This window comes from Gopherus evgoodei, chromosome 6 (assembly GCF_007399415.2).
Source record: "Gopherus evgoodei ecotype Sinaloan lineage chromosome 6, rGopEvg1_v1.p, whole genome shotgun sequence".
Lineage (NCBI taxonomy): Eukaryota > Metazoa > Chordata > Testudines > Testudinidae > Gopherus > Gopherus evgoodei.
Window position 1 is genome coordinate 33,211,231 of NC_044327.1, and position 15,767 is coordinate 33,226,997.

The 15,767-nt window shown below is 40.5% G+C and overlaps 1 protein-coding gene across 1 annotated transcript in view; it reads left to right on the forward strand.

The window, feature by feature from the left end:
- Window positions 1–15,767, forward strand: part of LOC115653758 — a 96,920-nt gene that overhangs the window by 48,247 nt on the left and 32,906 nt on the right. The window contains exon 9 of the mRNA XM_030567375.1: window positions 15,058–15,212. Within this exon, the coding sequence (XP_030423235.1) occupies window positions 15,058–15,212 (155 nt within the window). The remainder of the gene's footprint in view (window positions 1–15,057; window positions 15,213–15,767) is intronic.

A 15,767-nucleotide genomic window follows, 5' to 3' on the forward strand; every position in this document is an offset into this window, starting at 1 on the left:
CGCGGCGGGGGCCACCCACCGGCGAATTACCGCCGAAGTGGGACCTGCCACCAAAGTGCAGCCCGCTCTTCGGCGGTAATTCAGTGGCGGGGGGCCCCCGCCGCGGGTCTTCGGGGCACTTCGGTGGTGGATCCCTGAACGGAAGGGCCCCCCACCGCCGAATTACCGCCGAAGACTGGGTTGCGCTTTGGCGGTAATGTGATGGCGGGGGGTCCTTCCGCCCCGGAGCGGAAGGACTCCCCCGCCAGCAAAGACCGGGAGTGGAAGAAGCTCCGGGGCCCGGCCCCGCAAGAGTTTTCTGGGGCCCCCAAGCGAGTGAAGGACCCCGCTCCAGGGGCCCCGAAAAACTCTCGTGGGGGCCCCTGCGGAGCCCGGGGCCTGGGGCTAATTGCCCCTCTTTCCCCCCCCTCTGGGCGGCCCTGGTCTAGCTTGACTGTGAACCACTGGTAACTACTCTCCGGGAATGGTTTTCCAGCAATTTATGCACCCACCTATAGTAAGTAGCTCCATCTACATTGGATTTCCCTAGTTTGTTTATGAGAAGGTCATGCGAGACAGTATCAAAAACTAATGTCAAGATATACCGCTTCCCCCACATCCACAAGGCTTGTTACCCTGTCAAAGAAAGCTTTAAGCTTGTTTAACATGATTTGTTCTTGAAAAATCCATGCTGACTGTTACTTATCACCTTATTATCATCTTGGTGTTTGCAAATTGATTGCTTAGTTATTTGCTCCATTATCTTTCTGGGCTGTGAAGTTAAGCTGACTGATCCATAATTCCCCAGGTTGTCCTTATTTCCCTTTTGTATAGATGGTCTCTATATTTTTGCCATTTTCTAGTCCACTGGAATATTTCCTGTCTTCCATGATTTTTTGAAGATAATTGCTAATAACTCAGATATCTCCTCAGTCAGCTCCTTGAGTATTCTAGGATGCATTTCATCAAGCCTTCGTGACTTGATATCTAACATGTCTCAGTCATTTTAACTTGTTCTTCTTTATTTTAGCTTCTGATCCTACCTCATTTTCACTGGCATTCACAATGTTAGGTGTCCAATCTCTACTAAACTTTTTGGTGAAAACTGAAACAAAAGTGTAATTTAGCACTTGTCATTTCCACATTTTCTGTTGTTTCCTCCCCGTCTCCCCCATCATTGAGTAATGGGCCTGCCCTGTACTTTGTCTTCCTGTTGCTTCTAATGTATTTGTACAGTGTTTTCTTGTTACCCTTTATGTCTCTGGCTAGTTTAATCTCATTTTGTGGCTTGGTCTGTCTAATTTTGTCCCTACATATTTGTGTTATTTGTTTATATTCATCCTTTGTCCATTTGACCAGTTTCCACTTTTTGTAGCACTCTTTTTTTGAGTTTCAGATCATTGAAGATCTCCTGCTTAAGCCAGAGTGGTCTCTTGCCATACTACCTATATTTCCTACGCAGTGGTATAGTTTGCTCTTGTAGCCTTAATAATGTCTCTTTGAAAAATTGCTAACTCTCTTGAGCTGTTTTCCCCCTTAGACTTGCTTCCATGGGATCTGGCCTATCAACTCACTGAGTTTGCTAAAGTCTGCCTTCTTGAAATCCATTATCTTTATTTTCCTCTTTTACCTCCTACCATTCCTTAGAATTATGAACTCTACCATTTCATAATCACTTTCACCCAAATTGCCTTCCACTTTCAAATTCTCAACCAGTTCTTCCCTATTTGTCAAAATCAAATCTTGAACATCCTCTTCCCTAATAGCTTTCTCCACCACCTTCTGAAACAAAAAAAAATGGTTTCCAATACATTCCAATAACTTGTTGGATAATCTGTGCCCTGCTGTGGTGTTTTCCAAAGAGATGTCTGGATAGTTGTCCCCCATCACCACTAAGTCCTGCACTTTGGATGATTGTTAGTTGTTTTAAAAAAAAAGCCTCATCTACCTCTTCTTCCTGGTTAGGTGGTCTGTAGTAGACCCCTATTTTGACATCACCCTTGTTTTTTACCTCTTTTCCTTAACCAGAGACTTTCAACAAGTCAGTCTCTTATTCCCATCTCAACCTCAATGGTCTCTGCATTGTCTCTCTGTTGAGTTGGCTTGTTCCTGTACTTTGAACACCCAGCTTTGACCATTGGTTTGCACCTGGACTCTGGCTCTGATACTGATTCTGGATTGATAATGGACTCTGATCTCAATTTTGACCTGGCCTGTCCCTGTATCTCAATTCCAGTATCATCATTGGCCTAGTCCTGACCCTACACCCAACTTCAACAGCCACGCCAACCACTAGGCCTGATTACTGTGAGGCAATGCCTGACATCACTTCTCACCTCATAGGGATGTTGTGAAAATAAATAAATTTAATGTTTATGAAGGACTCATATTATAGTGATGAGAACCATAGAGAAGTTCATAAAGAAATGAATTCTGTCTTCAGAACAGGGTTTGGATAGCGTGCAGTGAATAAGGCTTGGGAGTTAGACATTGAATAAGGACAAAACAAAACATTGACTATGCATCTTGTGCATTGAATGAGGCAGGAAAAACAGTATCAGATCAGTTTTTTGGTCGCTGCCTTATACTTACAGATTTAATGTACCCTAATGACTTTAGTATAAATGGGCCAAGTTTTTCTAACGTCTGATTATATATAAAAATCATATAGTACAACTTTATATAGATGAGCTGTTTTTGCACCTTTTAGTTATTAATGATCTGATAACGATTTTTTTAGTTTTTTAAAATAAAAGATAAAGGAAAAGAAGATCTGAATAGTATATTTTATAATAAAAAACACTATCTTGCTAGGATTTGAGTCTATAATTGTCTTTACCAAGGAACTCCACTTATTCCTAAAGGATGCTCAATATTTTTGTGAGGGAAAATGAAGAATGCAAATGAAAAATAACCACAAGAGGGAGCCCATAAATTACCATTACCCCATAAATATGACATAATATTTTTATACAAGCATAGCCTAGGATATTCCATCTTTATTTCAAGACGTAAATGTATGCGGTTCTTCTTGAAAATTATTCCTAATAATTCCATGTATATTAATTTTTCTTCAAAGAGATAATGAAAACTCTTAATCAGATGCAGTATATTTTTGAATGTTCATAGCAAAGAGAAGACACTTATTGAATAAAAATGCAACCCTAGTGGGTTTGGGACCATGTAAAATCTTATCTCCAATGAAGTCTGTGGAAGTTTTGCCATCAACTTCAGAGGAACCAGAATTTTACTCTGTCTTAAATGTAATGAAATTATTTTATCCACCAGGCTACAAAATGTATAGGTTTTTGCCTTGAATATTTTTTAGGAGTTTTCAAGAGTTAACAAAGAAGGTGACAATGTGAACTCTTTATGGTTTTCAGGAATCTGCAAGGGTCACGCAAAGAGTGGTGACCTATTTGGTACCTACAAGGATAAGGTGTAACAACTAGTATTTCCAGAAGGAAAGGTGCAGGCTACAAATGAGGGGCAAGCTGCTTCTTTGAGGGAGTTGTTCGATTGGAACTTTCTCACAAATGGTGATGTGGAAGCAGATAGGTAAATGAGTTTAAGACAAAGATATTTTTGGGATCCAAAAATCTACTTAGGTCTTCTGGCTGAGTAGCAAGATGTCTCTTGCATAAGGTAGAGAATGGAGTAATAAAGTAGTTTATTTTATAATCTCATAGAATTACTCTTGCTTTACACAAATGTAAATGGGAGGATAATCAGGCCCAATGTGTCTAATGTCAATACTTTGGCCATCCTAACTTATTGATAAAACGAGTCATTTAGACAATCATCATCCTTAGGGCTCTTATAGATTGAGAATTTCCAGTTAAAGTCTCAGGGTAGTCATGGTAACAAGGGAAAAAATGGAAGTATGGATTAAAAAAATGAGGACTTGATTCTCATTCACTACTTTGCAGTGTAAAGGGGATCAGAGCAATGTAAAGGGGCCTTAGTGTGAATGAGAAATCACACCTAAGTGTCATGGAAGTGGTTTGCATTGTGTATGCAGGTGTGCTTGTTAAGCTTTTTAACAAAGAGGCTATGTTTGATAACAGAGAAACATTTTGAATATAATAGTTGCCATGCCACTGTCATAGGGTTCATTCACCACTGTGTCACCTCTTGCTGGCCATCACAGGGGTTCGCTCTGCTGGCCAGTGTGCCTTCCAGGTAAGGTTGCCAATTTAGGTTGGATGTATTCCTTAAGGTTTCATCACATGACATAGTCTTTAATTGAAGATTGATCTTAATTCCTGGACAATCCTGGAGGGTTGGCAACCCTACCTCCTGGTGGTGCCTCACCTGTTGTTGTTGCCTGCAAATCTGACTCAGTCTCAGTACTGCAGCATCTTCGTCTCGACTCAGCCCTCTGGCTGTGTCACTGTCCAAATTTTCCTCCTTCCGGGGGAAGGAAGGGGTGATGGGAAAATCTCCGTTCTAGAGTCTAGCCACTTCCCCAGTGGTGCATGGTGGGGGGGAGGCCCACCCATTACTCTGGGTCCTGGCCCAGGAATTCTGAAGCTAGCAGCATCCCGATGCCTCTCCTTAACTTCTCACCTATGTCGCTTCAGATTCCCCAGGCCACAAGAATAACTCAAAACCCTTGACTCTATGTGGCCATCACGGCTAAAAGGTAGCTTTGATTATCATAGGGTGTGACAAATTCTATCTGCTGCACTACACTAGTGCTGCCATTGACACAGCTGAAAGATTTCAGTGCTTGTCTCCACGTAGGAAACGTATCCATTTTTCAAAGACAATATCCCAGCTGCTATGGACTCATCAGACTAGTAAGAAAGGAGACTGACTGCTGTGTAGTCTTTGCTGTTCTGTTGAACTTAATGAATGGTGAGCTTGAAGTTAAGCATGTTGACTGTTGAACAAGGGCCTTCATTTCTGTGGTAACCTGTTTTAATATGTCACAAAAAGCTCACTCCAAAAAAAAAAAAAAGGCAGGTAGGGAGGAAACAGAGAACCATGTTTTGGGACTCCTAATTTATTACTGAGCAGTGTTTTGCACAATTTGTCTTTTTTGTAGTTACAATGTATTCACATCCACATAGCAATCCTTATAATTATTTTAATACATTTACCAATGCATGATCTGGTAGCTATTAGGCACACTGGTTCTTATGCATCTGAAGCCTTAATATAGGGATGGTTGCTCCTCCCTCCTCACGCCCCCCCCATGCATTGTGACCTACTGTGGCTCATAGATGTTAATACATCATGATTTATTTTAGTGTTTATAAGTGTGGTGTGTTGAGGACTGTGTTGGAATTGCAAGCTATTGCTTTAAGAGCAGCCGGGAGGGGAGATGTTCCCTGGACCTGCTTGCAGACTAGAGGGTTCTGTGGCAAAGCATACAAGCAGAGACAGTTTGCAAATAGACAGCTGAAAGCTGGGTGGCGAGAGCTGTGCCTCTCTGCCTTAGGGTGCAGCCTGTTTTTCTCTCTCTCAGTTTTTGGGTTCATGTATTATCGTTCTGAATTCTCAGAAGTAAAGTAGTGTTAGGTTGCAACCTTCTAGCAAGAGAATTTGTTTTTTTTATTTTACTACTATGTTTGTATCCATGAAACATAACAATATGTGAATATTTTGTACCATAAACAGCAATTGTTTTGTGTAGGGAGACTTGAGGAAAGACCTTCACTTGGTTATAAATTGTCCGTTCTATGGTTCTAAAGGAACAAAAAACTTTCTAACCATGGTATTGTATTGTTCCGTTACTAGATGGAAATGGTAAAATTATTAATAATAATAGAGAAGAGGCAGAAGTGTTCAATAAATAATTTTATTCCGTATTTGGGAAGAAGACAGAAAATATATTCATATCATAAAATGATAGTGAAACACATTCCTTTCCAACAGTAACTCAGGAAGATGTTAAACAGCATCTACTAAAGTTAGACATTTTTAAATCACCAGGTCTGGATAATTTGTATCTGAGCGCTTTAAAAGCACTGGACGAGGAGTTATCTGGACTGTTAATGTTGATTTTTCAATAAGTCTTGGAATTTGATACACATTAGATTAAAAAGATTAGATTAAAAACTGGCTAACTAACAGATCTCAAAATGTAATTCTAAATGGAGAATCATCAAGTGGTGTGGTTTTAGTGGGGTCCTGCAGGGACTGATTCTTCGCCTTACTCTAGTTAACATTTTTGTCAATGACCTGGAAGAAACCATAAAATTGTTACTGATAATTTTACAGATAAGCTTACAAAGAGAAGGTTAAAGGGTTACTTGATCACAGTCTATTTTGATATCTGCACAACATTTTGAAGCCAGTGGAAACGAAACTTCCACCCCAGGTTGACAGATTTGGGTTAGCAGGGCTCACACTGGTGCTCTAAAAATAGCTGTGAAGACAGCACTTAGAAGTTGTGGTTTGGGTTGGAGTTGGGCTCTGAAGTCCATCCCACTCCTTAGCCTTTAGAGCCTGAGCTCTAGCCTGAGACACAACTTTCAAGTGCTGTCTATCAGCTATTTTTAGAGTGCTAGTGTGAGCCCCCTTAGCTGAAATCTGTTGATCCAGGCTGGGAAGCTCACTCCTGTTGGCTCCAAAATGCTGAGTAGCATATCCTATAAGAGCCTACATGGGGAATAAAACTTTGATAGTGGGTTCTTCAATTTAGCAGACACAGATATAACACTGCTGTACAGCCAAAATGCTTCTGAAATAAATGTAGTCCAACTTTACTAATTCTGGGTCACTGAGAACTAAAATGATGCTTAAAATTGTTGATTGGCTCTAGTTTTCAAGATATGCTATTGGGTCAGTATATACGACCCTTGACTTGGGAATGGTGGAGGATAAGTGAGTTATAAAGGGAAGGGATCTCAATTTAAACCAGAAATGACTAAAATACGTCTTTGACTGGATCTATGAATAAATCTATGACTGAGTTTGGACAGTACTTGCTTTTTAGGCAAAACAATGAATGATGCAATCTGAAGCTGGTATTGCGTCATACATGACATGAATTGCATCATGTTATTCCTAGAAGTCATGGATGATGCATCATAACAAAGCTTACATCACTCTGCTGAACAAATTGCCCTATATCAGCTCTAGAAATCATACAGTGTCGTGCTCTCTTCTTTGTCAGTGTTTGATTTTGCAAGGGGACACATTTCTGTTTAGCCAAAGTGAGCAGAGATGCCTTGTACTTGTGTGAACAGTGCAGATAACTTCTGCTATGTTTGTGGTGAAGTGACTTTTGCATCACAAAAGCGCAGTATAACCACTATGGTTAAGAAAGCCTATCGCCTTTATTTTGGCTGCAAAATTGGAGATCAGGACAAGAGGTGGGCCCCACACACATGCTTCCACACTTGTGCAACAAATCTTCGCCAGTGGTTGAACAGGAAAAGGAAATCTATGCCTTTTGCAGTGCCAATGATTTGGAGAGAGCCAACAGATCATATCAGCAATTGTTACTTCTGCATGGTGCCTCCAGTTGGGAAAGGTGTGTCAAAGAAGAAAAAGTGGACTGTGCATTATCTAAACATTTCATCAGCTATACGCCCAGTACCCCACGGAGAAGGACTGCCGGTTCCTGATGCACCAGAATCATTCTCACTTGAGTCAGAGGAGGAAGAGGAAGAGAATGAAACTTCTGGTCTTGAACCATCATTGTCACAGGACCCACATTTTCTCCCATCCTCCTCCTCTGAACCACACCTCATAACACAAGGTGAACTGAATGACCTCGTCATGGATTTGGAACTACCCAAGAGTAAGGCAGAGCTGTTGGGCTCCAGACTACAGCAGTGGAATCTCCTGGCAAGCTATCAGGGCAAATGGAGCCCATCAATGCTTGCAGACTATTGCTGGACAGTGACAAGAGATGCCGCATTTAATGAATACAAGAGACAAGCCAAGAAGCGCCGAGTAGACACTGAATAGGACTAAACTATGTACATAATAGTTTTTTGCCTTTTGTTTCATAATAAATTTTATGTATATAACCCTTTTGCTGATTTTTAAAGTGTTACATAAACAGGACAGGTGAAATATTATCATGTAAAGCAACCATAAACACATGAAAAGACCTAGGTTTACAATTTATGATTAAAACTCTACTATCTACACAATATACATAGACATAAAATGTAAATACTTAAATATCTTAGAAACAGTAGCCAATCAGTTGTTTCAATTGTCATATTTGAATTCAGCACATCAAAATACATAATAAATAGCACATTTTATCTCTGAAGCAGACGACTTCTCAAAAATTGTAGACCAGTGTAACAAGATACAATGACTGAAAGGTGAATCTAGAGTCTAGACCTAATTCAGACTGGAAATAAGATGTACATTTTTAACAGTGAGGGTCTTAGTCACTGGAACAACCTACCCAGGATGGGGGTGGATTCTCCATCACTGGACATTTTCAAATAACTTTGGATGTTTTTCTAAAAGAGACGACTACTTCAAACAGAAGTTGATTCAGAGAAGTCCTCTCGTCTCTGTTATGCAGGAGTTTAGACTAGATGATCGCAATTGTCCCTTCTGGCATTTTCTATGAATGAATAACTCACTTGCCTGTGCACAGAATGTATTTTTCCTTTTTGTATGGTTTGCTGTCTCACATGCCAGACTTTCTAATATGAGCTCTAATTTAACCTGCAAAAGTGTACGCTTTCCTTGAACCATATTTTCTTGTACGCATAGTGCATTTGCACATGGAAACATGGTGAAATCCCGGCCCGGATGCCAATGGGAATACAGAATATTTACATGGGCAAGTGTTTATATACTCACATGAAAAATTTGCATATATGTTTGTGTCAAGCATCTGAGATTTGAAATTTTGGCCCTTAAGGATATGGTTTCAGAGTGATCTATACAACTTATGCTTCCCACCTCAGTTTATCAAAAATACTATACATTCTGAAGAAACACATTTCCTCAATTTCAAATGAGAGAGATTCATCTTTGGAAATGGCCAGCCAAGTTACATCAGATTAATTAAGCTTTTTCTTCTCAGGGTGATCTGCTCTACGTGGGGAATTGAGGGGGAAGAGGTCTGTGGGAGATAGGGAAGGGAAGTCAGAGCTCTACCACTACTCACTTTAAAGGCCACAGAGCTTTTCTAATGAATCAAGTCCTCAGAGTATAAGAATGCACATCTGTATTTGTCAGAACATATGATGTGACAAAAGCTACATTAATAAAATTATGGCTTATTGTTTTGCACTTACATATGTTCTGTTCATAATACAAATAGTCACTACAAAGTAAACCATCTATGCAATTAAATTTCAAATGACTTTATAATCTCTAGTTGTAAGCTGCTAGTTTTTTATATATATATTTTGGGGAAATTTAGATCCATAAAATGCACTGTAACATGTCCCATCTCAATAATATAAATAAATCCTTCAGAAACAAACATATAAACAAATAAAACTATTCTCCCAAAATAGTGACTAGTAAATAAAATGTCAACTAATATAAAATAAATAGTCTTCTTCAGAGACAGAACTATTGCTGGACTGCTGCCATGTATTCCATAATGAAAACATTGTGTTCTGACATTTTATGCCATTACATGAGACTGCTGGAAGTAATTCAGTTAATTTCTGTAGCAGTTCACCTTTTGCATGATAGTTATTTAATTACGTGCCTGTTCTCACCAGTTTAAGATTAATTAATAGAACCAAGTCTACTCTTCTAAAGCAAGTCATTGGACATATTTACTTGCATTCAGCAGGTTTTGATTTATTTTAAAGTACAAGAAAATGGCAATAATAAGTAAAATTGCCATTTTGTTGAGAAATCTAAATTTTGTGAAATTAGGCTATGAATTTTTTTCTTTTTTTAGTTTTCTGAAACTTCTGCTTATTGTAAATTTAATGTAATTGTATTTAGAACCCATCCAGCTCCTACAAAAGTGAATGGAAAAGCTCCTATTGACTTCAAGGGGAGTTGAATTGGATCTTAGGCCTGGACTACGTTACAGAAAGGTGAACACAGGTTGCCTTGTGTTGACCTACTTGTGTTTTTGGCTATGCTCAAATTGGTCACCAGCTGACATAATAGCTTAGTTACAGCAAAGTAGTAAAACCACATCCTGGAATGGCGTGAAGCCAGGGCTGATCTACTGAGGTCAATGCAGTGCAATTGTAGACACTGCATGACCTGTGTTGACCCTAACAGTCCTTCAGCAGTGGTCCCACAATGCCCCATTCCCTGCAACAGTGACTGCTCAGGTCACAATTGGAAACTTAAACTGCCTTGGAATCATGGAGACTAGAAGTCTCTCTCCATGTTAAAACTTCCTGTGTGTTTTTGAAATTCCTTTTACATATTGCCCACTTGCAAATCTAGCAATTCTCCCTTGCTGTGTGCAACTGCCCAACCAACCATGCCAGCTCCATGTACTAGACATGCTGCAACCTGGAGTAGACATGAATTATTGGATCTCTTGGGACTGTGGGGAGAAGAGGTTGTGCAAGCACAGCTACGGACTTGCTGGAGAAACATGGACATCTATGAAAACATTGAACGGGAAATGCAGGCAAAGGGGTATGATAAGGATTATTTGGCAGCAGACATGCAAAACCTGTGGGGAAAAAAATAGAGAAATTGGGCTTTGTTTTGGCCTAATTGACTTGTGAGTTGCTTGTTATAGCTTTTTGCTTCTTTTTTTGATCGGCTCCCGGCAAGTGGGGGCAAAGAGGAGAGAGAGTCAGGGGTGCACAGCAGGCCCACCACAGTCCCAGACTCCACGCTGGGGGGATTTAGTCACATAGAGTGTTAGGGTTCTTAGGGACTGGCTTGTTTTGGTCTTCTTTTGAAATGGGATTAGCTTGATTTTTGGCTTATTGTGAAAGTCGGAGTTCTTATTTACCGCATGAAAGTTGGCACCTGTGATCAGCAATAGTGCCACAACAAACTAAGGAACTTTGTTAAGCATAAGGCAAGGTCAGGGGGTTCAAAAAACTATCTGGTGCTGAGCCACAGACCTGCCACTTTTACTACTGCCTGCCATACTTGGAGACCCCACCAACACCTAGCAGATCATTGCGGATACCTTGAAGGAGCTCAAGACAGACGCTCCTGCAGTGAGCAGGGAGAGCGAGGTACACTACCCATGCCACGAGCCAGGACCTGTTTGAGACTTCACCACTGTGTAGCCAGTTCCACCAGCCGAGCATGGACCAGCCCATTAACAGGGAAGGAAACTCGGGTGAGAATGGGCATGCCAAGCATTTGTTTATGTACATAAGGATATCCCTTGTATCCTCCTAAGGGATCTTAATAAAACTTTAGTGAAGATACTCCGCAATCTTCTTCCAACAGTTTCTAGGGTTGGCTGCCTTATGTTTTCCTCCATGTAGGACACTTTCCTATGCCACTCCATGATGAATTCAGCAGGTACCATTATAGTAAACAGGCTAGCAGCATACAGGCCTGGACAGCTTCAGGATGCCAATAGCAGCTCTCCTTGCTTTTGTTACCCCCAGGAGTGAGTTATCAGCCAAAAGCATCACTGCCTGTGGAAAACAGTGCCAATATTCATTGCCCTCTACTGGTATGTGTGAACTAGGGACCGAAATTGTATTTCTTCCTGCAACTGAAATTCCTTCCACACCTTGCCGCGGTGGGCCATACTCACTATGGCTGGGCTGGAGACCGGTGCTGTGCTGAGGTGTTGCAAAGATGAAATGACAATAAACATGACTTATTAAACATTTTTGTGGGACGAAGGGAAGGGAGTTTTGAAACTTGTCTTTTCCTTTCCACTGTGACTGGAACAATACAATGATACATCTGTTTTTATCAGCAACTGTTGTGGCCTTAGGGGGTGCCCCTTCCACACCCACAGAATGTCTAACCCAGAGGAGGAGAAGAAAGATGACGACTAGGGAGGACGTGTTCAGTGAGATTCTACAAGCTAGTGCTGTGTCAGAGCATGAACAAAGAGCCCGAAGACATGGAGAAGGAAAGAGCAGACATGAGAAAGACCCAAGAGTCCCAGCAGGAAAAGAAGAGGGAGATGCACCAGGACATAAAGGGTCTTCTCAAGCAGCAAACCAAATGCTCCAGACTCTGGTTGACCTACAAGTCTAAAAATCCCAGCCTTCCTACCTTTGCAGTCTTTGGAGAACTCTACAGTAACAGCTCCCCACATCCCCCAGCATACCACATGACCTCCCTACTCCTATCATTCCATGTTTGTCTATGTATGAAAAATACAAACTGGGGTGAAAATACAAAAACAGAGAGACAGAGGCAAAATGCAAGAAAGCCGAGCATCTGTCTGTGAGCATGGTGTATGACCCTAGAAAACACCAGACAGAGAGAGACTGTGTATTTGAGGCCTGGGGTTGACTAAAGAGGATTGGGGTGATAAGCTGAAATAATAATCTTTTGTTTCTGGTTCCTCCTGTGTTCAGAGAAGGAGAGATTTGTACGTTCCTTGTAAATAAACAAAACTACATAAAAAAAAATACCAGACTTGATGATTAATTTCTACCCCCAACTGGAATATCCTCAGGGCCCCCAAATTTTGACAAGCCATCCGCAACGAAAAGGGGCAACTAAATGACAGTCAGGGGTCTCATGTCAAGATGTGGATTTTCCTTTTCATTTCAGAAGGTTATACAGGAATCTTGTAAAGAAATTACTTGTGGCACTCAGTCAATGGATCGACTATCATGAAGCTCTTGGCATTTAGAATTTTTTTTTCAGTCACTACTGTGACTGTACTTCAAAGTTGACTGCATAAAATCAATTACAAAGGGAACAGAATGTGAAGGGGAAAACAACTGCAATGGGAAATCTAAGTAATATTTGTTAGTTGATTGGAAAATTTTATGTTATACAAAACAGGCAAAAGGGTGCTATTCTCCAGCACAACTACACATATTACAGCTCAAAAGATAATTGCAGGAACATTAGTAACTTCATGTAGTTGATGTCTCTTGGTAAAGATTACAGAGATGTAATGGCAGTGAAGAAAGATTTAACACCTCATTCTGTACTCCCTTTGAAGTCAATGGGAGATCAATGCATGTAAGCCTTGCAAGATCCAGGTCCCGGTGCAGCAGAGCATTTAAGCACATACTTAATTTTAAGCATGTGTTGAAATTATTTGCTTAATCTGGAGCAGTACTTTATCTCAGGAAAAGAAATTTTAGGTTAGAATATGTTACAATTGTTGCAATCCTAACAGAGCTCTCCTTATGGATACTTACCACATTACTTTATTAGACCCAAACCTTGGATTCCGCCTGAGTTTAGGCTGGCTAAATTGGGACAGAGTCCAGTCACTGTCATAAACTCTGTCATTCTAGACACACTCTTGGCATGCAGATCCTCTGACACTCCTTTCTCAGATATGGGACTCTGCAGGCCAACAGCACTGGTCCTGAAATTAATATTGCCCTCTCAAGCCTTCTCAGTAGTGACTACATGCTCTTCAGAGTTCCACAGAAATCATGGACTCTCTGGATTTCTGTTTCATCCTTCAGAGAGTATGTGACAGTTAGACTGAGAGAGAGACAGCTATCACAAAACAATTCCTAAACACTTTACTCATAGACAAAGAACAAGAGATATACAGATGTATGGGAAAATAACAAATACCTGCATGGAAATTCCTGCTTCCAGTGTCCTCAAAACTCCAGAACCCTTTGTGTTTTGGTCCTTTTTTTTCAGGGTCATAGGATCCTCTTCTCTTACCCAGTGTTGCCTTCTTGTTTGAGACAGTGAGAGAGTGTCCCTGCTAAAACCAAAACTTGTCCTTTTATAAAATGCTATGCCCCTCTGTGAGGTGCTTAGAGCAGCTTCAAGTCTCTTTTCAGGTGATTTATTGACAGCTTACCTGAAGTCCAGATTGGGAAAACTTATTTTAAGGTGCTTCCATTTGAATGGAGGATCATCCAGATTAAGAAATCTTGATGCTCACCATTGTTAACCTACAGCTAGTGGGCATGCAGAGTCTCTGCTAAAGAACTCCTGGTTATCTCAGTCCATTATGGAGGTTAAGAGGCAAAAGTGAAGGCACAGTGCAATATACAATTAAAATGGAGTTGCTGACCAGTATAGACACGTGCAAGCATGCACTCATCTGTTGCTACAATGTTGCCAATTTTTGTAATTTTCATTCTCAGTCTTGCATTTTTGGGTGTTTTTCTTAAAATCCTCTCTTGGGGTCCATTGATTACTTGAGAATGTCAGCTTTCATATAAAAAGAAAGTTGCTGAGAAAATCTTGAAAATGGGAACACTAAAGGCTCGTAAACCAGAAGGCAAATATAAAGTATCCCAACTTTATTATTTTTTAAATTTTATTATTTTAAAGCCAGTCATGTTATTTTGGGGTCTGATTCTTTATTTATTTATTTTTTTTAATACTTGAGGTTGACAATATTGTATGTAGCAAAGTCCATAAACCTATGCCTTGTGAGGCTGCAACATTATCGTTTTACTTAAATAACAGTGATTTAAGGAAAAAATGTGATCTTTTCTGTATGTAATTTAAAAGGAATAGTTTGGCTTTAAGACATTGTTTTAAAAAAAATCAGGCCAATAAAAAATGAGTGGTTTGGACCTTGGCCACTAAGAGACCAACCCTGCAAAGTGGTGAGTGTCTGCTGTAACGTGCTGAATGGCCTCAACTCACATTGAAGTTAGTAAAGTGAAAGCAAGCCACTGTCAGTTAAAATTTTGGGTGCTCCACACCTTACAGAGTTGAACCCTTAGTTGCTAAGGTTGACCTAAAGACTTACCAACAGTATGTTGGGGGATGTCCATTCCCACCTGCAAAAGTCCACAACTGTGTTTGCAAATGCATTCATCTTGTATATTGCAGGGGCTCTGTTAGAGGCCCATTAAAAACATGGCCCTCAATATAATAAAATATCTGTGTGTGTTTATGTGTATGTGTAAAAATATATGAAAATGAGAAAGTACATTGAAAAATAACAATGAAAGAAGACAGAGACTGTGCCCAGTTTGTAGTTTGGAAGGCAAACTTCTACAAGCTGTAGTCATTATTTAAAGTTGTCCTACATTGCAGTTATTTTGTTGCTTGTTCACCCAGGAATTGAACATAATAAGCTGCAGTGGTCCAAGGTTGCGAGGGGACACAATTCTTCTCCATGCAAGCACCTTTTGCAGCCAGCTGACATCTGTGGATATAAGCTGGACGGGGGCTACTGATTTAGGGGTCATTGCTCTAGCAGAAGCTTCTTTAAGGTAAAACACTTAAAACCGCCCCACTTCTCCACCTGCTTGCTTTACAGCAATAGGTATACATTCCTCCTGTGGATCTGTTTATCTGTGCAAAGTAATGAAAAAGTGTCATAGCATTCCCTCTCAGATCTGAACCTTAGAGTTCAGAAAATGAGATACTAGCACCTGAATCCTCTAAGCTTAATTACCAGCTTAGATCTGATAGCACTGCCACCACCCAAAAATATAGTGTTTTGGGGCACTCTGACCTCCCCAACCTTCGCTGGGGACCCCAAGAACCCAGATCACTTGGGTTCTTAAAACAAGGAGAAATAAATCATTCCCCCACCTTTCCCCCTCCCAGAATTTCCCTCCCTGGGCTATCCTGAGAGACATTGATCCAACCTCTTAAATCACATACAGAGAAGCATCTCCCTTCCCTTCCACAAAGAGGCAAACAGATTTAAGGAAAACAGAGAGAGATTCTATCTCTCCCCCCTCCCGTCTCCCCCACCCGTCCTGGTGAGTTATCCCAATCCCCTGGAATAAAACAAAGGAAACAAGAAAAAAAAATCAATC